General features: G+C 44.3%; 1 protein-coding gene across 1 annotated transcript; it reads left to right on the top strand.

Annotated features, from left to right (window-relative positions):
• Positions 1–265: 265 nt before the first annotated feature.
• Positions 266–24,870, top strand: LOC120021681 (contactin-2-like). The gene is made up of 21 exons (XM_038965515.1): positions 266–323; positions 11,973–12,114; positions 12,237–12,409; positions 12,705–12,800; positions 13,597–13,809; positions 14,149–14,251; positions 14,587–14,768; positions 15,711–15,847; positions 16,008–16,137; positions 16,283–16,433; positions 16,832–16,959; positions 17,146–17,321; positions 18,416–18,536; positions 18,803–18,961; positions 19,070–19,290; positions 19,426–19,660; positions 19,863–19,978; positions 20,714–20,900; positions 21,852–21,964; positions 22,976–23,144; positions 24,761–24,870. Exons 1-21 carry the CDS (start codon positions 266–268, stop codon positions 24,868–24,870), a joined length of 3,120 nt encoding a protein of 1,039 aa, XP_038821443.1.
• The last annotated feature ends 249 nt before the right edge of the window (positions 24,871–25,119 follow it).

Below are 25,119 nucleotides of genomic sequence, written 5' to 3'. Positions count from 1 at the left end.
GTGTGCCGTTTGGACAAACCCCAGCTGTAGTGTTACACATTGCTTCAGTCCACAGACATTAGAGACCCTGTACTGTGAGGATGTTTAGAAAAATAGAGTGTGGCTGCTTATACAGTAGATCATGTGTTAGCAATAGAGAGCTAGCCTTGTAGTTCAACCAGGAATAAATCTGTATTTCTTTTTGTTCTTCACAGGCACTGATAAGCCTCTTCTCCTTCCTCCTGGTGTGGTTCTGATCCGGTTCAGTTCTGATCTGAGCGTGAGAATGGTGCGTTTGCTGATTCTGTTGAGCCTCAGCTCTTTAGCTCTGAGCTACGCTGTCGGTAAGTTCTCTCTCTCTCTCTCTTTTTGTTATATATTCTGTTTACCCTCCCTCCTCTCCACTCATCTCCTCCTGTCTTCTCTATTTCCCTCTCCTCCCTTTACTCTTTTATTCTCCTTGCCCTATGTTCCAATGTCAGTTCCGTTCCTCCTCACATCACCACTTACTGTCAGATCTCCTCTCACGTCCACTCCATTAGTTCGAATCTTTCAATACTACCAAGGAATGTGGCTACTGTCAGTCCTGGATGGTGAATTGGATAAAATGACATTTCCATAAAAGTGCTGTTCACTTCCTGAATTGACTAGTAAATTAGGATGGACTTCAGCTCCAGGCTACTTCCCCATCAATATGAACACATCCACTATCTCAGTCGTTGTTATTAAAATCTCCCTCTCCCACCCACATGCAACCTCTTTCAGTTATTGTGCTTCCCTATCCCCCACTGCCTCTCACTCCAGACACGTACACACACTCAACATGACCATGCATCTTATCAGATTGATGGTTTGGTGTGCCTTGGGTGGGTTTGAGGGTTGAGTGTGTGTCTGGAGAACCAAAAGTAAGGGTTCTGCGCCTCTGGGGGGCTTCAGGCCAGATTAAAATTTCATGTTGTTATTTTAGACCAGCGGGCACAAGGGATTCCATTTTTTTATTTTATTTTTTTATTTGACGACAGAGTTGAAATAATTCAGCGATCTCATGAATGATAGATGAAGATGGTGTAGCGTTCCTTTGTTCAAATGAACAAGATTTTCCACTGTTGCCAAATGTGCAGTTACGCATAGTCAATCCCTGTGGACAGCACACAGTCCATGAAATTGTAATTATTAGCCTCATCAATGCTCCGTTGGACTGTTGATGAAGTGAATCACACGAACACACACGAACACACACACACACACACGAACACACACACACACACACACACACACACACACACACACACACACACACACACACACACACACACACACACACACACACACACACACACACACACACATACACATACACATATACACACACACACACGAACACACACACACACACACACACACACACACACACACACACACACACACACACACATACACATACACATACACATACACATACACATACACATACACATACACATACACATACACATACACACACACATACACACACATACACACACATACACACACATACACATACACATACACATACACATACACATACACATACACAAACACAAACACAAACACAAACACACACACACACACACACAGCATAAACAAAACGTAGTATAGTATTAATCAATACTCAACATGACTGAGGAGTCACACATACATAAACTCAGTAAAAAACTAAACGTCCCTTTTTCAGGACCCTGTCTTTCAAAGATAATTCGTAAAAATCCAAATAACTTCACAGATCTTCATTGTAAAGGGTTTAAACACTGTTTCCCATGCTTGTTCAATGAACCATAAACAATTAATGAACATGCACCTGTGGAACGGTCGTTAAGACACTAACAGCTTACACATGGTAGGCAATTAAAGTCACAGTTATAAAAACTTAGGACACTAAAGAGGCCTTTTTTTCTACTGATTCTGGAAAAACACCAAAAGAAAGATGCCCAGGGTCCCTGCTCATCTGCGTGAACGTGCCTTAGGCATGCTGCAAGGAGGCATGAGGACTGCAAATGTGGCCAGGCAATAAATTGCAATGTTCGTACTGTGAGACGCCTAAGACAGCGCTACAGGGAGACCAGACGGACAGCTGATCGTCCTCATAGTGGCAGACCACGTGTAACAACACCTACACAGGATCGGTACAACGGAACATCACACCTGTGGGACAGATACAGGATGGCCACAACAACTGTCCGAGTTACACCAGGAACGCACAATCCCTCCATCAGTGCTCAGACTGTCCTCAATTGGCAGTGTGAGGCTGGACTGAGGGCTTGTAGGCCTGTTGTAATGCAGGTCCTCACCAGACATCACCGGCAACAATGTCGCCTGTGGTCACAAACCCACCGTCGCTGGACCAGACAGGACTGGCAAAAAGTGCTCTTCACCAACGAGTCGCGGTTTTGTCTCACCAGGGGTGATGGTCGGATTCGCTTTTATTGTCGAAGGAATGAGCGTTACACCAAGGCCTGTACTCTGGAGAGGGTCCGTCATGGTCTGGGGCGTTGTGTCACAGCATCATTGGACTGAACTTGTTGTCATTGCAGGCAATCTTAATGCTGTCCGTTACAGGGAAGACATCCTTCTCCCTCATGTGGTACCCTTCCTGCAGCCTCATCCTGACATGACCCTCCAGCATGACAATGCCACCAGCCATACTGCTCTTTCTGTGCGTGATTTCCTGCAAGACAGGAATGTCAGTGTTCTGCCATGGCCAGCGAAGAGCCCGGATCTCAATCACATTGAGCACGTCTGGGACCTGTTGGATCGGAGGGTGAGGGCTAGGGCCATTCCCCCCAGAAATGTTAGAGAACTTGCAGGTGCCTTGGTGGAAGAGTGTGGTAACATCTCACAGCAAAGACTGGCAAATCTGGTGCAGTCCATGAGGAGGAGATGCACTGCAGTACTTAATGCAGCTGGTGGCCACACCAGATACTTACTGACTGTTACTTTTGATTTTGAACCCCCCTTTGTTCAGGGACACATTATTCCATTTCTGTCAGTCACATGTCTGTGGAACTTGTTCAGTTTATGTCTCAGTTGTTGAATCTTGTTATGTTCATACAAATATTTACACATGTTAAGTTTGCTGAAAATAAACGCAGTTGACAGAGAGAAGACGTTTTTATTTTTTTGCTGAGTATACATACATACTCTGGCAAAAGATGCAATGCCACAGAAACCCAGAAACAGACACACACACTCATACATCCCAATGGACACACTTTGACACGTAGTATGTGTTAACTTTCAATGCTCAGTAAACAAGAAGTGAATAACATACACAGACAATCACATACAAGGCCACACTCATAAACACATACTGAAACACAACACAAACATGTCCCAATAGACATATTTTGGGGGAAAAAATGCTCTATTCAATTGAGCTGAATTTCAAACACACCTACACCAGAGATCACTCCAGAGATTCAAGTCGAAATGTAAAAATGTTGCAGGTCCCCAGGAAGTTGGGAGATGCCGTCAAAACCGTCCACTGTCGGCAAAAATAAAGAAATGAAACATTTGCAGTTTCCATCAGGCCTGTCGTGCCATTTTTTCCCCCAACATTCTTTACTTTTATCGCCCCCAGAAACTTCCTTTTACTCTCTGTTCTAGACGTTCTAGACGACCAATTCTCATAGCTTTTAGTCGTACCCTTATCCTACTCCTCCTCTGTTCCTCTGGTGATGTAGAGGTGAATCCAGGCCCTGCAGTGCTTAGCTCCACTCCTATTCCCCAGGCGCTCTCTTTTGATGACTTCTGTAACTGTAATAGCCTTGGTTTCATGCATGTTAACATTAGAAGCCTCCTCCCTTGTTTTATCCCTTGTTTCCTCCCTTGTTTTAAGTTTGTTTTATTCACTGCTTTAGCACACTCTGCCAACCCAGATGTTTTCGCGGTGTCTGAATCCTGGCTTAGGAAGACCACCAAAAATTCTGACATTTTCATCCCTAACTACAACATTTTCAGACAAGATAGAACGGCCAAAGGGGGCGGTGTTGCAATCTACTGCAAAGATAGCCTGCAGAGTTCTGTCCTACTATCCAGGTCTGTTCCCAAACAATTTGAACTTCTACTTTTAAAAATCCACCTCTCTAAAAAAAAGTCTCTCACCGTTGCCGCCTGCTATAGACCACCCTCTGCCCCCAGCTGTGCTCTGGACACCATATGTGAACTGATTGCCCCCCATCTATCTTCAGAGCTCGTGCTGCTAGGCGACCTAAACTGGAACATGCTTAACACCCCAGCCATCCTACAATCTAAGCTTGATGCCCTCAATCTCACACAAATTATCAATGAACCTACCAGGTACCACCCCAAAGCCGTAAACACGGGCACCCTCATAGATATCATCCTAACCAACTTGCCCTCTAAATACACCTCTGCTGTTTTCAACCAAGATCTCAGCGATCACTGCCTCATTGCCTGCATCCGTAATGGGTCACCGCTCAAACGACCTCCACTCATCATTGTCAAAAGCTCCCTGAAACACTTCAGCGAGCAGGCCTTTCTAATCGACCTGGCCTTTCTAATCGACCTGGCCGGGGTATCCTGGAAGGATATTGATCTCATCCCGTCAGTAGAGGATGCCTGGTTATTTTTTTAAATGCCTTCCTCACCATCTTAAATAAGCATGCCCCATTCAAGAAATGTAGAACCAGGAACAGATATAGCCCTTGGTTCTCTCCAGACCTGACTGTCCTTAACCAACACAAAAACATCCTATGGCGTTCTGCATTAGCATCGAACAGCCCCCGTGATATGCAACTTTTCAGGGAAGCTAGAAACCAATATACACAGGCAGTTAGAAAAGCCAAGGCTAGCTTTTTCAAGCAGAAATTTCCTTCCTGCAACACAAACTCAAAAAAGTTCTGGGACACTGTAAAGTCCATGGAGAATAAGAACATCTCCTCCCAGCTGCCCACTGCACTGAAGATAGGAAACACTGTCACCACCGACAAATCCAATATAATTGAGAATTTCAATAAGCATTTTTCTACGGCTGGCCATGCTTTCCACCTGGCTACCCCTACCCCGGTCAACAGCACTGCACCCCCCACAGATACTCACCCAAGCCTTCCCCATTTCTCCTTCTCCCAAATCCAGTCATCTGATGTTCTGAAAGAGCTGCAAAATCTGGACCCCTACAAATCAGCCAGGCTAGATAATCTGGACCCTTTCTTTCTAAAATTATCTGCTGAAATTGTTGCCACCCCTATTACTAGCCTGTTCAACCTCTCTTTCGTGTCGTCTGAGATTCCCAAAGATTGGAAAGCAGCTGCGGTCATCCCCCTCTTCAAAGGGGGGGACACTCTTGACCCAAACTGCTACAGACCTATATTTATCCTACCCTGCCTTTCTAAGGTCTTCGAAAGCCAAGTCAACAAACAGATTACCGACCATTTCGAATCCCACCATACCTTCTCCGCTATGCAATCTGGTTTCAGAGCTGGTCATGGGTGCACCTCAGCCACGCTCAAGGTCCTAAACGATATCTTAACCGCCATCGATAAGAAACAATACTGTGCAGCCGTATTCAATGACCTGGCCAAGGCTTCCGACTCTGTCAATCACCACATCCTCATCGGCAGACTCGACAGCCTTGGTTTCTCAAATGATTGCCTCGCCTGGTTCACCAACTACTTCTCTGATAGAGTTCAGTGTGTCAAATCGGAGGGTCTGTTGTCCGGGCCTCTGGAAGTCTCTATGGGGGTGCCACAGGGTTCAATTCTTGGACCGACTCTCTTCTCTGTATACATCAATGATGTCGCTCTTGCTGCTGGTGAGTCTCTGATCCACCTCTACGCAGACGACACCATTCTGTATACTTCTGGTCCTTCTTTGGACACTGTGTTAACAACCCTCCAGGCGAGCTTCAATGCCATACAATTCTCCTTCCGTGGCCTCCAATTGCTCTTAAATACAAGTAAAACTAAATGCATGCTCTTCAACCGATCGCTGCCTGCACCTGCCCGCCTGTCCAACATCACTACTCTGGACGGCTCTGACTTAGAATATGTGGACAACTACAAATATCTAGGTGTCTGGTTAGACTGTAAACTCTCCTTCCAGACTCACATCAAACATCTCCAATCCAAAGTTAAATCTAGAATTGGCTTCCTATTCCGCAACAAAGCATCCTTCACTCATGCTGCCAAACATACCCTTGTAAAACTGACCATCCTACCAATCCTCGACTTCGGTGATGTCATTTACAAAATAGCCTCCAATACTCTACTCAATAAATTGGATGCAGTCTATCACAGTGCCATCCGTTTTGTCACCAAAGCCCCATATACTACCCACCACTGCGACCTGTACACTCTCGTTGGCTGGCCCTCGCTTCATACTCGTCGCCAAACCCACTGGCTCCAGGTCATCTACAAGACCTTGCTAGGTAAAGTCCCCCTTATCTCAGCTTGCTGGTCACCATAGCAGCACCCACCTGTAGCACGCGCTCCAGCAGGTATATCTCTCTGGTCACCCCCAAAACCAATTCTTCCTTTGGCCGCCTCTCCTTCCAGTTCTCTGCTGCCAATGACTGGAACGAACTACAAAAATCACTGAAACTGGAGACTCTTATCTCTCTCACTAGCTTTAAGCACCAGCTGTCAGAGCAGCTCATAGATTACTGCACCTGTACATAGCCCATCTATAATTTAGCCCAAACAACTACCTCTTTCCCTACTGTATTTATTTATTTTGCTCCTTTGCACCCCATTATTTCTATCTCTACTTTGCACATTCCTCCACTGCAAATCAACCATTCTAGTGTTTTACTTGCTGTATTGTATTTACTTCGCCACCATGGCCTTTTTTTTGCCTTTACCTCCCTTATCTCACCTCACTTGCTCACATTGTATATAGACTTATTTTTCTACTGTATTATTGACTGTATGTTTGTTTTACTCCATGTGTAACTCTGTGTTGTTGTATGTGTCGAACTGCTTTGCTTTATCTTGGCCAGGTCGCAATTGTAAATGAGAATGTGTTCTCAACTTGCCTACCTGGTTAAATAAAGGTGAAATAAAAATAAATAAAAACTTGCATAAAAACACTGGATGGAAACCTGGTTATAATTCATCATCCACATTTGTCAGGACATTGTAATATATAAAGCTCATTCTAAAATAAAGATGTGATTTGCACAGTGTGCAAGTCTTCAATTTAGACCACAATTAGTTGAATGAGCTGTTAGTGAAGGGCTGGAACAAAAACCTGTAAACTCCTGTCCTGTGTATAAAAAAACCTGTGACAAAATGTGCCCTAATGTACTGAACAAGCCATGAGATGTCCCTCACTTGGGAATTACTTATTTTGTACAATGAACTGTGTTTTTAGAACTCATGCACATATACAGGAAAACCAATATAAATGTTAACATTTACTCTAAAATTACAAGTGTTAATGCCTCAACACGTTTCTTGTTTTGAAGCATCCAGTGATTGCAGTTCATTTGTCTAAGCCACTGCAAGGAGAGATAAAAGCATCAATAATATTACAATGCAGTTTATAGTGTGTGTGTGTGTGTGTGTGTGTGTGTGTGTGTGTGTGTGTGTGTGTGTGTGTGTGTGTGTGTGTGTGTGTGTGTGTGTGTGTGTGTGTGTGTGTGTGTGTGTATATATTCCTGTTTAGATATGCATTTATGTAATTATATTGGACATGTTATACTTTATCATATGCCAGTGTTTGTTTTGTATCCAATGCATGTTACATTAGCATTAAAAACAGATGTATTAATAAGGTATAAGTATTCAGACCTTTGCTATGAGACTTGAAATTGAGCTCCGGTGCATACTGTTTCCATTGATTCCCTTGATGTTTCTACAACTTGATTGGAGTCCACCTGTGTTAAGTTCAATTGATTGGACATGAGTTGAAAAGGCACACACCTGTCTATATAAGGTCCAACAGTTTACAGTGCGTGTCAGAGCAAAAATCAAGCCATGAGGTCAAACAAATTGTCCGTAGAGCTCCGAGACAGGATTGTGTCGAGGCACAGATCTGGGGAAGGGTACCAAAACATTTCTGCACCATTGAAGTTTCCCAAGAACACAGTGGCCTCCATCATTCTTAAATGGAAGAAATGTCGAACCACCAAGACTATTCCTAGAGCTGGCTACCCGGCCAAACTGAGCAATCGTGGGAGAAGGGCCTTGGCCAGGGAGGTGACCAAGAACCCTATGGTCACACTTTCTCCCTTGGAGATTGGAAAGCCTTCCAGAAGGACAACCATCTCTGCATCACTCCACCAATCAGGCCTTATTGGTAGAGTGGCAAGATGGAAACCACTCCTCAGTAAAAGGCAGATGACAGCCAGCTTGGAGTTTGCCAAAAGGCACTTAAAGGACTCTCTGACCAGGAGAAACAAGATTCTCTGGTCTGATGAAACCAAGATTGAACTCTTTGGCCTGAATGCCAAGTGTCACGTCTGAAGGAAACCTGGCATCATCCCTACGGTGAAGCATGGTGGTGGCAGCATTATGCTGTGGAGATGTTTTTCAGCGGCAGGAACTAGGAGTCTAGTCAAGATCGAGGGGAAAGATGAACGGAGCAAAATACAGAGAGGTCCTTGACGAAAACCTGCTCAGGACCTCAGACTGGGGTGAAGGTTTACCATCCAACAGGACAACGACCGTAAGCACACAGCCAAGACAACTCAGGAATGGCTTCGTGACAAGTCTCTGAATATCCTTGAGTGGCCCAGCCAGAGCCTGGACTTGAACCCGATCGAACATCTCTGAAGAGACCTGAAAATCGTTGTGCAGCGACGCTCTCCATCCAACCTGACAGAGCTTGAGAGGATCTGCAGAGAAGAATGGGAGAAACTCCTCAAATACAGGCGTGCCAAGCTCGTAGCGTCATACTCAAGAATACTTGAGGCTGTAATTGCTTCCAAAGGTGCTTCAAGAATGTACTTAGTAAAGGGTCTGAATGCTTATGTAAATGTGGTATTTCAGTGTTCATTTTAATACATTTGCAAACATTTCAAAAAAAATTTTTTTGCTTTGTCATTATGGGATATTGTGTGTAGATTGAGGGAAATAAAATAATTTAATGCATTTTCGTATAAGGCTGTAACATAACAAAATGTGGAAAAAGTCAAGGGGTCTGAATACTTTCCGATGCACTGTATGTTATCTTGAACATCAGTGTCTTTTTAAATAATATGCATGGATGTGATAGTTGTATGACTTAATCACATTTGTAAACGGTCATTAAAATAGCTTATTTAGCTAGCTAAAAAAATCATAGCCTGTATCATGCATGCAAGCTTAACTGTCAAATTTCCATTGATGGAGCAGCAGATCAAGCAATTTGCGAGAGGATCTACACCGTAGAATAATTATTCTTTCAGGTGAAATGTTAGGAGATTGGGGTCCTGAGAATGTAGGAAAACCAGTACACATACGACCCCACACACAGACACCCAAGGACACAACAAGAACATTGAATTTATCTGACGATATAGAACTGTTGGTCTGTTTGGTTGGGATGTTCATAGTTAGCCTACCTCAGGTTATTCTGTTTTGTTACTGTTAAAAAATGGGCCTATTCGTTCAATCAAATCAATCAATCAACTGTATTTTATAAAGCCCTTTTTACATTCAGCAGATGTCAAAGTGCTTATAAACATACCCAGCCTAAAACTCCAAAGAGCAAGCAATGCAGATGTAGAAGCACAGTGGCTAGGAAAAACTCCCTAGAAAAACAGTAACCTAAATAGAAACCTAGAGAGGAACCAGGCTCCGAGGGGTGGCCAGCCCTCTTCTGGCTGTGCCGGGTAGAGATTATATGAGTAATTGGCCATTAAAGGCCAGATCGTTCTTCAAACGTTCTTAGATGACCAGCAGGGTTAAATCATAATCACAGCGGTTGTAGAGGGTGCAACAGGTCACCACCTAAGGAGTAAATGTCAGTTGGCTTTTCATAGCCGAGCATTCAGAGGTCGAGACAGCAGGTGCAGTAGAGAGAGAGAGCGAGAGTCGAAATTATTTGATATTTAGATATTGAGAGATACTCATTGTCTTCTCTCATTGCCACACCTCAAAATAAACACAAACAGTGGTTTGTATGGCAGGTTTCTAACATGCAGCACTGTTAGGTTGGGATGTTTCCAGGGTATGAAATGATTTGGAAATGTATCTTCTGTATGGTTGGGGGATTGCAGTTCCCATCCATCCATCCACACACACACACACACACACACACACACACACACACACACACACACACACACACACAGCATCCTAGCACCCCAGCATAGCAAACACCCAGAGAGAGGAGAGACTGATTAGCGAGTCCCCAAACAGCCTGTGTGTCTCTCACTGCCCCAGATTTAAAGGTCCAATGCAGCTATTTTTTATCACAATATCAAATCCTTTCTGGGTAATAACTGAAGTACCTTACTGTGATTTCTTTTTGACCATTTTAATTGAAAACAAACAAAAATACCAGAAAATGTGCTGTTATTGGCAGAGAGTTTTGAAACTCTCTCTTTGTTATTGGTCTATTAACTTGTACTGCCTGGTGCTGTCACCAGGCAAGCCCACGCATCCCACCAAAACAGACTGACATTTAAAGCGGTGTTTTAAACAACTCTTACACTAAAAGGGTATTATCATAATTGTCAAAATGTTACAGTATTATTCCAACCTCATCGTTTTTGACTGCACTGGGACTTTAAGAGCTCACTTTCTCTCACGCACGCACGCACGCACGCACGCACGCACGCACGCACGCACGCACGCACACACACACACACACACACACACACACACACACACACACACACACACACACACACACACACACACACACACACACACACACACACACACACACACACACACACACACACACACACACGTACGCATGCATGCTCATGTGCACAAATACCATCTCTTTCTTTTATCTCTTTTTTCCTCCCTCCCTCTTTCCCTCTCTCTCGCACACACTTTTTGTGCCACGAGGATTCAGCATTAGATTCCCATATGTTCATGAGGCGTCTCTAACCCAATTTGCGCTGTATAACATGGACAGATTCTCTGTGTACCTGGAGAATAGCTAGCTGTCTGTTCCAACCGGCTGTTTCTCCTGCACCTTCTGCTTCTCTCATCTCTCTCTCTCTCCACCCCTCCACCCTTCTACTCCCCTCTGTTCATCCCCCTCTCCACCTTTACCCGCGCCTCTCCTCCCTCTAGCCACCCCGACACTCAATCTCTTTTCACTCTTCACCTCTATGTCCTCTCCCCATTTCATTCCCTCTCCTCTTTCTCTCTTCATCACTGTAGTACCGGACAGTATTGTCCCTGACAGCCTGTATCCCCTCCAGATTCCCACCCTTTGGATCTCACTCCCACTTTTAGTGCAGATGGTTGTTTTACCATAATGCTCGCCTGCACAACTCCTGTTTCACACTCACATGCGCACACACATCTCTGAGACATGAACACATAATTATGGGTTTTCTGTCAGGGGAACAGGGAATAGGGGAAAACAGGCCATCTCAACACCATCCCCGAGTACATTATTTAGATGAGATTAAAATGGATTAGATTACATTTAATCAAATACTTCCACTGTAATTTGTGAACATTTCTCATTCAATTAGACAATTCCACATTTTCTGACTTTGGCTTCCCAAAGCACAGATTAAAAATCGTATTTACCTCTAACTGAATTTCTGAATGGTGATACATGGTGTTTTGGGGATGCTCCCTTCCCATTTGATTAAGAAAAAATATGTTGTAGTGATACAGAACAAGTTGTTTTGAAATGTGAGTGTCTTTCAACAGCCGCAGTACAACACAGTTTCAGTCGAATACAGTTTGAAAAGGGAAAGACCCTTAAAAAAATCTGGAATCTAATTGTTTACTCTAAATCCTGATTGATTGGAAGGGGCTGGTAGTAGGAAATTGGGTGGTTGGTAATTCTGATTTTGTGTATGTGTGTGTTGACAGGCGGGGACGTGTGCATAACGGGTCATGACAGTGGGCCAGTGTTTGAGGAGCAGCCCAGCAGTGTGGTTTACCCAGAGGGTCTCAGTAAGGGAACAGTTACTCTCAGCTGCCAGGCTAGAGCCAGCCCTGCTGCTACGTACAGGTAACAACAAACATGTGCACACACACACACACATCAGAGAAGCAGTCATCAAAGAGGTGGTACAGGTACTAAGTGCTCATCTCTACAGCGTTATGTGACTTCTTCCCCTCCCTGTCCGGTAGGTGGCATGTGAATGGTACGAATGTCCCGGTAGGGGACCCCCGGTATACACTGGTAGCCGGTAACCTGGTGATCAGTGGTCCCCAGTACGGCAGTGACGGAGGCTCCTACCAGTGTCTGGCCATGAACCGCTGTGGCACCATACTCAGCCGCGTCGCCAATCTCAAATTCGGCTGTGAGTACATTCATTTATTCATTTATTTATATTTATGTATTTACCATTCTCTGTGTTGATGCATATTAATCAAGACGTATTGGATCCCCGTTGTTATTCATCAAACTCAATTTTGTGTGGATCTCATCTCATTCCATTGATTGGTTTATATAGTGAAAAGAAGAAATTGCTCAGTGAGAAGTACACTTTCGTCTTGTGGTACTCTTGACTGGGTGTAATTGAGTTTTTTTTCTCCATTGTTTTGTGTAGTTTGTTTTCTATCTTCTTGTGATATCCTTCTTTACTGTTTTTCTAGACCTCCATGACTTCTCTGGGGAAGGGCAGAGCCCAAAGACAGTGTACGAGGGTGCAGGTGCCTTCCTGGCCTGTCAGGCCCCCGCCCACTACCCAGGTACACACACACACACACACACACACACACACACACACACACACACACACACACACACACACACACACACACACACACACACACACACACACACAAATCAAATCAAATCAAAATCAAATCAAAGTTTGTTTGTCATGTGCGCCGAATACAACAGGTGTAGACCTTACAGTGAAATGCTTACTTACAGGCTCTAACCAGTAGTGCAAAAAAGGTATTAGGTGAACAATAGGTAAGTAAAGGAATAAAAACAACAGTAAAAATACAGTAGCGAGGCTATAAAAGTAGCGAGGCTACATACAGACACTGGTTAGTCAGGCTGATTGAGGTAGTATGTACATGTAGATATGGTTAAAGTGACTATGCATATATGATGAACAGAGAGTAGCAGTAGCGTAAAAGAGGGGTTGGTGGGTGGTGGGTGGGACACAATGCAGATAGCCCAGTTAGCCAATGTGCGGGAGCACTGGTTGGTCGGGCCAATTGAGGTAGTATGTACATGAATGTATAGTTAAAGTGACTATGCATATATGATAAACAGAGAGGAGCAGGGTTGGGGGGGGGGGGGGGGGGGCACACAATGCAAATAGTCCAGGTAGCCATTTGATTACCTGTTCAGGAGTCTTATGGCTTGGGGGTAAAAACTGTTGACAAGCCTTTTTGTCCAATCTCTGCTTCCTCTCTGAGTGCTCCCTTGAACTAATTTGTGGAATGTTTTCATTGATAAGCCCCTATTTATGGCACATTGATTAAGTCTCTCTCCTTTCTCTCTCTTTCTGTCCCCTTCTCCTCTCGTTAGCGCTGTCCTACCGCTGGTTCGTTAACGACTTCCCCAGCTTCGTGAAGCCTGATGGGGGTCGGTGGTTCGTCTCCCAGGTAACGGGCAACCTGTACCTGGCCAAGGCGGAGCCTAACGATACAGCAAGCTACTTTTGCTTCACCACCATCGACATGGACATCAGTACCAAGAGTACCTTCAGCAAGGCCAACCAGCTCACCGTGCAGCCAGACGGTACAGGATGTTTGTGTGTGTTTGTTTGTATGTGTGTGTGTGTGTGTGTGTGTGTGTGTGTGTGTGTGTGTGTGTGTGTGTGTGTGTGTGTGTGTGTGTGTGTGTGTGTGTGTGTGTGTGTGTGTGTGTGTGTGGAGAGAAAAGGTCTATTCAAGTACTCTGTTACTCTTACACGGTAATTGTGCAGCTTTGAAAAGCTTTTGACATTTCAATTGACAAGGAACTACAGAGAATACAGTGCTGTATATTTCTCCTCTAAGAGGGGAGACTTGAAGCGCAGGTGTAGCCATGTATCAGCCATTTTCTCTGTTGTTGACATGTCCTCTCTATTAACCACAGCCAATGCCAGGAAGTCAGCTCCTGCTATCAAAGTGCGTTTTCCAGCAGAGACCTACGCCCTGGCAGGACACACCACCCAGCTGGAATGCTTTGCCTACGGAAAGTAAGTCCCTGATCCATGTTATTGTCCCATATTGTTAAAATATCTCCAATTTGCAAGCTTTAACACCAGCAATGCAGTAATCAATAGCAATTTAATACTAAAAATAACAAGATAGAACAAAAACACATGAGAAATAAAAATAAGAAGAACACAAAGTATGTAAGCAATCTATATACAGGATTTGTTGTACTTCTTCTGTATCCACACACTCTCTCCCTGCATTCCCCTTCTTGCCTCTCCCTCCTCCCATTTCCTCTTTCTCCTTCACATCCCCCTCCTTCTGCCCATGCCTCTCTCCCTCTTTTTCCCCCACTGCATCCTTTCCGTCACCTTAGTCCTGTCCCAAAGTTGCGTTGGAGGAAGGTGGATGGTCTGTTGCCGTCTAAGGCCGGGGCCAGTGCAGAGGGACCCATCCTCACTCTGCCTGAGGTGACCTTCCATGACGAGGGAGTGTACGAGTGTGAGGCCTACAACTCTGAGGGCCGCGACACACACCAGGGACGCATCAACGTGCAAGGTAGGGAAGAGACACAAACACACACAAGCCCAAAACAACAAAGCTTACATTCCTCATAACCTGATCTACACTGAACAAAAATATATACGCAACATGAAACAATTTCAAAGATTTTATTGAGTTACAGTTTACACTTCTCCAGCGTGCCAGTGGTCAACGAAGGTGAGCATTTGCCCACTGAAGTCAGTTACGACTCTGAACTGCAGTCAGGTGAAGACCCTGGTGAGGATAACAAGCACGAGATGAGCTTCCCTGAGACGGTGTCTGACAGTTTGTGCAGAAATTCTTTGGTTATGCAAACCCACAGTTTCATCAGCTGTCCGGGTGGCTGGTCTCAGACAATCCCACTGGTGAAGAAGCCGGATGTGGAGGTTCTCGGCTGGCGTGGTTACACGTGGTCTGAGTGTGGCTTATGGTAGAGAAATTAACATTACATTTTCTGGCAACAGCTCTGGTGGACATTCCTGCAGTCAGCATGCCAATTGCACGCTCCCTCAAAACTTGAGACATCTGTGGCATTGTGTTGTGTGACAAAACTGCACATTTTAGAGTGGCCTTTTATTTTACCCAGCACAAGGTGCACCTGTGTAATGATCATGCCGTTTAATCAGCTTCTTGATATGCCACACCTGTCAACTGGATGGATTATCTTGGCAAAGGAGAAATGCTCAACTAACAGGATGTAAACAAATTTGTGCATAACATTTGAGAGAAAATAGCCTTTTGTGCATATGATACATTTCTGGGATCTTTTATTTCAGCTCATGAAACACGGGACCAACACTTTACATGTTGCGTTTATATTTTTGTTCAGTGTAGTATCCAGCAGCAAGTCTGAAACCCTGTTCCCCCTGAATATCACCATTATATGACCATCAGAACCATACGAATATACCTGAATTTGTCTGTGAACTTGTCCGTTTATCTGTTTGGTCCCTTCAGCCCAGCCAGAGTGGCTGCAGGTGATGAGTGACTCTGAGGTGGAGATCAGTTCAGAACTGCACTGGACCTGTGTGGCTGCTGGCAAACCAAGACCCTCCATACGCTGGTTACGTAATGGACAGCCCCTTAGCACACAGGTATATACACAAACACACACACGTACACATAGACACACAAGCCCATATCGCTCGTCTCTCTCCTCCCTTATGTGATGTTTTTCCCCCTCCCTATTAATTTATTTATCTATATCTCCTTCCATCCATTCCTCTATCTCTCCATCCATCCCTCTGACATCAGGACCGAGTGGAGGTCAATGGGGGTCGTCTGAAGGTCATCAACCTGGCACTGGAGGATTCTGGGATGTATCAGTGTGTGGCTGAAAACAAACACGACACCATCTACTCCAACGCCGAACTGAGGGTGCAAGGTGAGAGGTCAGGGTTCAAGGGTTAAAACCAAACCCCGTAAACACTGCAGCCCAAGAGAAATGCAACTTAACACCCGATCTCCCTGTCCTCTCTATCTTTAACCTCTCTATCTCCCTGTCCTCTCCCCTGTGTTGTGGTCTCCAGTCCAGGCCCCAGACTTCCGCTCCAACCCGGTGAGGAGGTTGGTCCCAGCAGCCCGAGGGGGGCAGGTGATGTTGGAGTGTCGGCCGCGAGCCGCCCCAAAACCTACCCTGTTCTGGAGCCGTGGCACTGAGCTCCTCACCAACAATAGCAGGTACACGCACAAACACACACCTGACCCTGAACCTCACTTTAACCTTAGATTCAGACTTACTGAGGCTTGATTCAGAAAGCCTCAACAGTTCTTGTGTGTGTGTGTGTGTGTGTGTGTGTGTGTGTGTGTGTGTGTGTGTGTGTGTGTGTGTGTGTGTGTGTGTGTGTGTGTGTGTGTGTGTGTGTGTGTGTGTGTGTGTGTGTGTGTGTGTGTGTGTGTGTGTGTGTGTGTGTGTAAATGTAAAATGGAGATTTAAAGATAAATGTGATCTGAAGGAAAAGTGTCTCATGTTTTAGCTTCGATTTTGTCCAATACTCCCACCTAACAACAAGTGCAAACTGCAAACACATGAAAACATTTGAGATAATAAAGATTACGTTTCCTGCTTCTAATCCCAGGGTGACAGTGACTCCAGATGGGATCCTGTGGATCCACAACATCAGCAGGGCAGATGAGGGGAAGTACACCTGTTTTGCTGAGAACTACTTGGGCAAGGCCAACAGCACTGGACACCTGTCAGTTAGAGGTACACAAAAGCATGGATGCACACATAGATACACAAAAAACACACACATTTGCACACACATGGCATGCACATTCTTTCACACGTGTACACACACACTGGCCCACTGAAACACCTGTGTAGTTTTAAGACAGTTTCACTCCTCCCCTACTCTCCTCCTTCACTTTCTCCTTCCCCTCTCTTCCCCAGATGCCACTAAGATCACCCTAGCTCCCTCCAACGCTGACATCAACCAGGAAGAGAACGTCACGCTGCAGTGTCACGCGTCACATGACCCCACCATGGACCTCACCTTCACCTGGGCTCATAATGGAGCTATGCTGGACCTGGAGGACCCCGCCGGACCGTACCACCGTGTGGAGGGGGTGAGTTAGTCAGGCCACAGTAGAATGTACCACTGCAGGAATGGGTGTGTGTAATGATGAATAAGACAAAAAGAATCCACAGGTTCATTTGGGGTTATTTTCAATCAAACCGTTTGAAATTGAATCAAACTAAATTGAATAACAGATTATTTTTTTAATCAAAATGACATTTAATATGATTTTTTGAGTGAATAGTAGGGTTAATGAAAATAACCATTAAGCAGGGTGTATTTACAAGACATTAGTCAGATATATGCCTCATTTCAATCTAAGTTGCAGACCATATCAAGGAAACTATCCATTTAATGTGCAGAGTCACACCCTACTGTTCACGTCTTGCTGATGAAACACTTCTATGTTGATGATGTGACATTGCCGTTTTCCATGCCCCTGGGTTTACTGGGGATTAGAGTTTATAATCCTGACCCAAACAAATTATGGTCAGCACTATGATTTCACTGTCATAGGAGTCGTCTTATAATGGGATAGACTTTCAAAGCAGAGTGTTGGATATAATTGAATTTCATTTGAATTAAAATTTCTTTCAGTACTGCTGTGAAACTGTGATTATATGAATACTGAATACCTAGCTTGTTTCTCTGTATCAGACAGACCATGTCTCCAATTACTGAGTATGTCTCTAATTCTGAACAAGCTCTCTCTCTCTCTCTCTCTCTCTCTCTCTCTCTCTCTCTCTCTCTCTCTCTCTCTCTCTCTCTCTCTCTGTCTCTCTTTCTCTCTCTTTCTGTCTCTTTGTCTCTTTGTCTTTCTTTCTCTGTCTGTCTCTGTCTGTCTCTCTGTCTGTCTGTCTCTCTGTCTGTCTCTCTGTCTGTCTCTGTCTGTCTCTCTGTCTGTCTGTCTTACTATCTCTGTCTTTCTTTCTCTCTCTCTCCCTGTCTTTCTTTCTCTCTCTGTCTTTCTTTCTCTCACTTGAGCTGTCTGTCTCTCTGTCTTTCTCTCACTTGCGCTGTCTGTCTCTCTGTCTCCCTCTTTCTGTCTCTTTGTCTCTTTCTGTCTTTCTTTCTCTGTCTCTTTCTGTCTTTCTTTCTCTCTGTCTCTTTCTCTCTCTCTCTGTCTTTCTTTCTCTCTAACAGAAGGAGACCATAGGTGATCTGTTGATAGTGAGTGGTCAGCTGAGTCAGGCAGGTACATACAGCTGTACAGCTCAGACCGTGGTGGACAGCGCCTCAGCCTCCGCTAAACTGGTGGTCAGAGGTAAAACCCGATCATATCACAACAACTCACCTGTCCTTTTTCTATGATGGTCGTCCTCATGAAATGTTTGTGTTACAGCATTGCAGGATTTCGATTCTACATTTTATGAGGATTTTTACTTAATTACTTACTTGCTTAATCCTCTTCATCCCCAGGCCACAATGAGCTCCGTCCACTACTTTCTGGGTGAGGATTTGTAGTTGCATGTAAATGAAGGAAGTTGGATAAATGTCCTGACTAAGCATTCTCCAACGGTCTCTCCTCAGGCCCCCCGGGACCTCCTGGTGGTTTAGTGGTGAAGAACGTTGCTGAGACGTCGGCGGAGCTGCGGTGGAGTCGTGGCTATGACAACCACAGCCCCATCGGGAAGTATGTCATCATGGGTTGCTCCCCACTGTCATCCAGATGGAGGACGATGAGGACAGGTGAGAGGACCACCGTTGTGTGTGCACACGTGCATATGAATGTATGTTTTTGTATCAATCAATCAGTCCCTGACCTCTCCCTCTCCCCATACTCCTCCCCCCCCACAGACCCATCTAACATTGAAGGCAATGCTGAATCGACTCGTGTGGTTGGCCTGTTGCCCTGGATGGACTATGAGTTCCAGGTCATCGCCAGTAACATCCTGGGTAGTGGAGAGCCTAGCATGTCCTCTCACACCGTACGCACCCAGCAAGCAGCTCCCACAGTTGCCCCTAGTGGACTAGGTGGAGGAGGAGGAGACCGCAACGAACTCATCATCACCTGGACCGTAAGTGTGTCTGTCTGTGTATGTGTACGTGTGCCTGAGTGTGTGTGTGTGTGTGTGTGTGCGCACTTTAGAGAGAGAGTTAGATGGAGAGCTTTGTCAAAGTTGACATGAAGTTTTGTTTGAATCTGATCCCAGCCCATGGCCAGAGAGTACCAGAATGGAGATGGCTTTGGCTACATCCTGGCATTCCGGAAGCGGAACACTCCGACATGGGTGGTGGAGCGTGTTTCCAACGTGGAGTCGTCTCGCTATGTGTACTCCAACCAGAGCCTGTCCCCCTACTGCCCGTTTGAGGTGAAGATCAAAGCCTACAACCGTAAAGGAGAGGGTCCCTTCAGCCAGATCGCCCTGGTGCACTCTGCAGAGGAGGGTGAGTCAGAACAGATCTGGGTTATACAAGAAGGATGAGGAACATTATGCTACATTGCCACAAGAGGGCGAACAAAAACAGAAAAAACAAAATGAAGTTACCAACCACATTTGTTCACTGTGTTTATCGTACTTGTGTGTGTTGGATATAATCCTCAACCCTATTTTCACCCCTGACCTCTGACCCCTGCCCCTCCATGCAGAGCCCACGGTGGCGCCCTCGAGGATCAACGCCACGGCTCTGACGGCATTCGAGATGCAGGTGTCGTGGGACCCGGTCCAACACCTCAGCGCCAATGGCATCCTCAGAGGTTACGAGGTTAAGGACCTGCACAACATACACATGAACATATACATATACCATGAAATATATCATACGATATACCCCGACATGTGCATTTACCCCTAACAATGTGACAAGCAATGGGCCCTGGTCGAAAGTTGTGCATTATAAAGGGAATAGCATGCAATTTGGGACGCATATCTAGATTTCAGGTTCAAACCAGTCTGAACCAGTCAGTACTGGTGTGAAAGTTAACTGAGGTAACAGCTATGGTGCTATTACCAACCTGAGGCAAAAGTGACACTGCCCTGGAGATGACCTCACCTCATCTCCTCAGCCTTGATATCTTATATCCCCCGACTAATAAAGGTTTTATTCATTTATTTGATGTGTTATTTGGTTGGGATCAGCATGTTTTTGTCCGTCGCCAGGCAGATTAGGTCTGATGGTTGGTTATCATGATGGCCCTGAGGGGGGAAAATGGGAGAGTCAAAGTATGAGTCATTAATGTTATGACAGGGCAGCTGGAGGAAACTTTGCTCTTTAATCTAGTTATTGTTCATTGTACACATTTAAAAGGAAACTGTTTAAGAGATAACAAAATGCTTACATTTTAGGGCCTTCAAGTGATCTGTTCATATTTACCTCACAGTATATTGTGAGAAAGAAACAGTCATAATTATTTGATCGTTTCTTTTTTGGGGACGGCCCCCAGTTTTTCACAGAGATGTACTCTTGGTGGCATCAGCACACTAAAATGTGTGTTTACAGATCCGGTACTGGCGTCAGCATGAGCGGGAGGCAGCTGCAGACCGTGTGCGTACAGCCGGGTTGGAGACAACGGCTCGCGTGGCAGGACTGAGACCCAGCACCCGGTACCATGTTACCGTGCTGGCCTACAACAGCGCTGGCACAGGACCAGCCTCACCCAAATCCACTGTCACTACCAGGAGACCACGTATGTAGGACACACAGTATTGCCACCACCAACACACCGTACTGTATGTGTGACATAACAAACACACACACTCAAATATTATTTCAGTCCCCTGGCCCCAACCCTCTTCAAGGGATCAGATGTGACATAACTGGGTTGAGCCAGTAGTGTAAGTATGAGTTCTCCCATGTGGGATAAGATGGATTGTCCCTACCAGCTGAGAATACCCCAGGGGTTCAAACACACAGTGTGTTTGGGAGGGGAGATATCCACCATGCTCCTGACTACTGGTATGCACTGGGCTTCAAGAAAAACTCCTCCTAAAAATATTTGGGTATTAGTCCATTGATATACACTGTAGTTCCCAAAATGTTTTGCATGTCAGCAATCAAGTTTTCAAGATATGTAACTTTTAAAATGCCCGAAATACATGATGCGTTTTGTATGATGCGTTTTGTCATATCTCTTGAAAACTTGATCGCTGACATACAAAACATTTTGGGTCTATATCAACAATGGACTGATGAAACAAATACCAAAAAATTGTTTGAGGGTGGAATTTTCCTTTAAGGGTGTAAAGGGATTCTAGTGGGGGATTTAGATCCTGATACAGAGGATCTTCTCTTCTCTCTTCTCCTCTTCTCCTGGGGTTCTCTCTGGAACTTAAAAGGGTTCTCCTATGGGGAAAGCTGAAGAACCCTTTCGGAACACACGGACATCAACATTACGCAGAAATATACCTATATTAATATATTATATATGATATCATGCCTTTTAGTTTGCAGTTCGGTTACAGTTTGGTTATCATAACGTTGCTGTATCTATAATTTGTGCGTGAGACCTTTGTATTACCAAGTTATTAAGTATCAAATTGTAATTCCTCAATAACTTCCTGGTCATGTCTTGGTCAAGTAAGTTTCAGAAGGTGAGAGACCGGCCAGTAAGTTGTTGTCTGTTCTTTAATGTTAACAGCTCCTAGTCGCCCCCCTGGCAACGTGTTCTGGAAGACTGATGGCTCATGGGTAACTGTGAGGTGGGATCATGTCAAGGCCCTAGACAACGAATCAGCTGTACTGGGCTACAAGGTGAGTGGTGTCTGTTTTGAAGGAGAGGTGTGTGTGCAGGTGAATATGTGTTTGTCATATTGCAAATGCACGGTCAAAATATTTAAAAGAATGTTTAAAATGTGTGAAGGGAAAGGGGATATGCGGTCAAAATGATTCATGTTGTTTGGATAAATCATAATGAGCTACTTCTGTAAATAATCAGATTTGCAGAGCAATAAAAAAGTCATATAAAAAAAATCTTAGAGCATGATATGGCATATCATCAACAGATAACATTAACAATCATTTATTGTTTTTATAATGTGATAGTGTGCAGAGAGAAAAAAGAAAAGGAATAAAGACATTAGCTTGTGTTAGTGGAATTAAATAATTCCTCTAATGTACTCATTAATTAAAATAAATCTGTCTATTTATAAGAATTTGTAAGATACTTATTAACATAAAATAGACAGGATACAGTCTTATTAAAATTAGATAATAGTATTTATTCTCGGAGCACGCTACCATTTGATCATTAACAACAGGTTTATATACAAGATATGACGTCATAGGTTACAGAATAAGTCTCCTTGTCCTGACTAATAGAAAACAGGTTCAAAAGTTCATTCCAACTTCCCAGCGCACACACATGACACACAATATAATCTATTCTCCTGAAGGCTCACTATAATTTATTACCACTTTAGCAGACAACTCAAGATAATGGAAGACCTAAAAAGTTTATCTAAACATCTCAGGGCTAAGTTGGGTCAGTTCAACCATAGTTTAACGACCCTTTCTGCTTATTTTATAACCCAACACACAAATCTCTTTTCACCAGGCGTGCAGAGTTCAATTAGTTATAGTTTTATCTAAAGCTAGAAATTGTTTTAATTATTTATTAACAAAATTCCTAACACTTGTTAAACAAAAAATACTTCAACAAACATTAAACAAAGGGGCAAAGGAAAAACATGAAATAACTGATTTCCTCTGTACAGTTTGTCAGAATCTGAAGTGAAGCTGTTCCCTCCCTCTCTCTTCTTTCAGGTGTTGTATAAGCATGAGGGCCAGTCTGCACTGAAGGTTCTGGACAAGGGGAAAACGTCCGTCACCCTGCCCCTACCCAAAGACAATGGCTATGTGGTCCTGGAGATACGCTCCTGGGGGGAGGGAGGAGACGGAGCCGCACACGAGACCATTGTTTCCCGCGACTCAGGTGAGACAGACTGACTGGGTATGTCGCAATAATATCTCCTTTTTCCTGAAGTGTACATTCATTCCCTACTTCCCACAAATCTAAAAGCATTGGATTGGTGGAAGGATGAGCTATACTAAAGGGAATTTCCACCATATTTATATGCCAGTCATTTCCTTTCAAATCAGTGAAGGGAAGTGAACAATTGCACACTTTGGGAGGAAGGAGAGATAATAGGGACGTAGCCACTGACACTGAGGTTTAATGGAAAGGAGACTTCGGCACAACACATGTTTTCAGTCACACACCACATAGCCCCAGAGCTTATCCAGGCAAGGTTTTGTGTCAGGTTTAAGTTACATCCCCACCTGGGACTTGCCTAGCAGCAACACCACTCCTGCTGTGACTAGAACTCACTACAGGAGGAAATAAACCAAATCTCTCCTCCTGTTCTTCACCGAGTCTACCCCAACAGCTAGCATTGCCTGAGGCTAACAGGATTAGCTAGCTGTCACACACAGAAGGGTACAAGAGCATAAGTGCTAATTTGAACCAAGAGGGACTAATTAGTATTTTGTATCAACCGACGGCTAGACACGACAGCTGCCTGTGAGGTTAGGTTGATAGGCTGCTGATGGAAGTTGAGGTTTGTCACTGAATGACAGGGTTTATTGAGAGAAAGTGAGGGTTAATGGGGGTTTGCCTCACTGGGCTCTGTATTAGTGCACGCAGACATGCACATAGAGATGAAAGATCGTATTTTGTCTCAGCAAAATAATCCTGTAGTAGCAGGATTTGAACATTTAGTCCTTAATGTTGCTTGATCGGTGGTTAGGTTATTATCTGGTCAAAATGAGGCTACATGAAAAGTAGAATACTGTTTATATAACCGTGTGTTAGTGCGGAAACATCTCAGCAACAAAAGAGTGATCAAATTAAGATCCTACATCTGTACTGTACACACGTGTGCGCCGGCACCACACACACGCACACACATTAGTACTTAGATTCTGCTTAAATATGACCTATGCAGAAATCACTCCATCATTTCCTAGTTGCAAAAATGTCAGGTTATGTGACAAAACAAGCAAGTATAGTGTAGAGAATCATTGTACCATCGAAACCGCTGTGAAATATATTTCCTATAACCAAAAATATTGTATTTTCAGCTGTTTGAAGCTGGTGTACAAAACTGAAAGTAAAAGAGCAAACACAAAACTTAAAAATGGACGCTTAGAAATAGCCCACATAGAACAGATCTACCGCTTCCTAGACTTGCTTTCAATGAGAATGACAGATCTATAACTCACATTTCTATGATAATTTTGTTGTGTCACCCAAAAAGTTACATATTGCACCTTTAAGACTGCTTAAAGTTAGAACACAATAGAGCTGTTTTAGCCAGTCAGAGAGGCAGGTTTAAATGAGTCCGCGTGAGTCAATTTGTTTTTCCATTGTGCTCCATATTAGGACCTGTCTTTCACTATTCTGAGACCCTAGCTGTGACTCCTCAAAAAAGCAAAGGAGGCAAGAAGGCAACTGTTGGGATAATACTGTACTAGATCATGTCTGCAATTCTGACCCCCCCCCCCCCCCCCCCCCATCTCTCTCACTGTCGCTCTCTTCCTCTCAAACAGGAACTGGAATGATGGTGCAGAACCAAGCAAGTTCCCCATGGTCCAATCACGCTCCTCTCCTTCTCACCGCCACACTCTCCCTCACTCTTATTGGCTTACTGGACCTGTGATCTCCGCCAGTCCCTGGACATTGTGTCATAGTCATGGTGTCAAGCCTATTGTTCAGATTCACCTATCTATTGTTTTGTTGTGGCGGGGAGGGGAATTTGAACAGGTGGACAGGGGTGTGTGGTGGGTTATATTTTGAAGCAAGGGGGATGGGGGAATTAAAATGATTAATGGTTATTTTATTCTTCTTTTTATAAGAACATCATACCGGGACATTTTTTAAGTGTGTGTGTCTATGGGTTTTAAGGGGG

This window comes from Salvelinus namaycush, chromosome 2, assembly GCF_016432855.1.
Source record: "Salvelinus namaycush isolate Seneca chromosome 2, SaNama_1.0, whole genome shotgun sequence".
NCBI lineage: Eukaryota > Metazoa > Chordata > Actinopteri > Salmoniformes > Salmonidae > Salvelinus > Salvelinus namaycush.
This window is presented reverse-complemented; position numbering and strand designations above follow the sequence as displayed.

Coding starts and splice junctions, on each gene's coding strand:
- LOC120021681 (XM_038965515.1), top strand. CDS start 266: ATGGTGCGTTTGCTGATTCTGTTGAGCCTCAGCTCTTTAGCTCTGAGC. Junction 14,252..14,586: donor GAATGCTTTGCCTACGGAAA/GTAAGTCCCTGA, acceptor CCGTCACCTTAG/TCCTGTCCCAAAGTTGCGTT. Junction 16,138..16,282: donor CGCCGAACTGAGGGTGCAAG/GTGAGAGGTCAG, acceptor TGTGGTCTCCAG/TCCAGGCCCCAGACTTCCGC.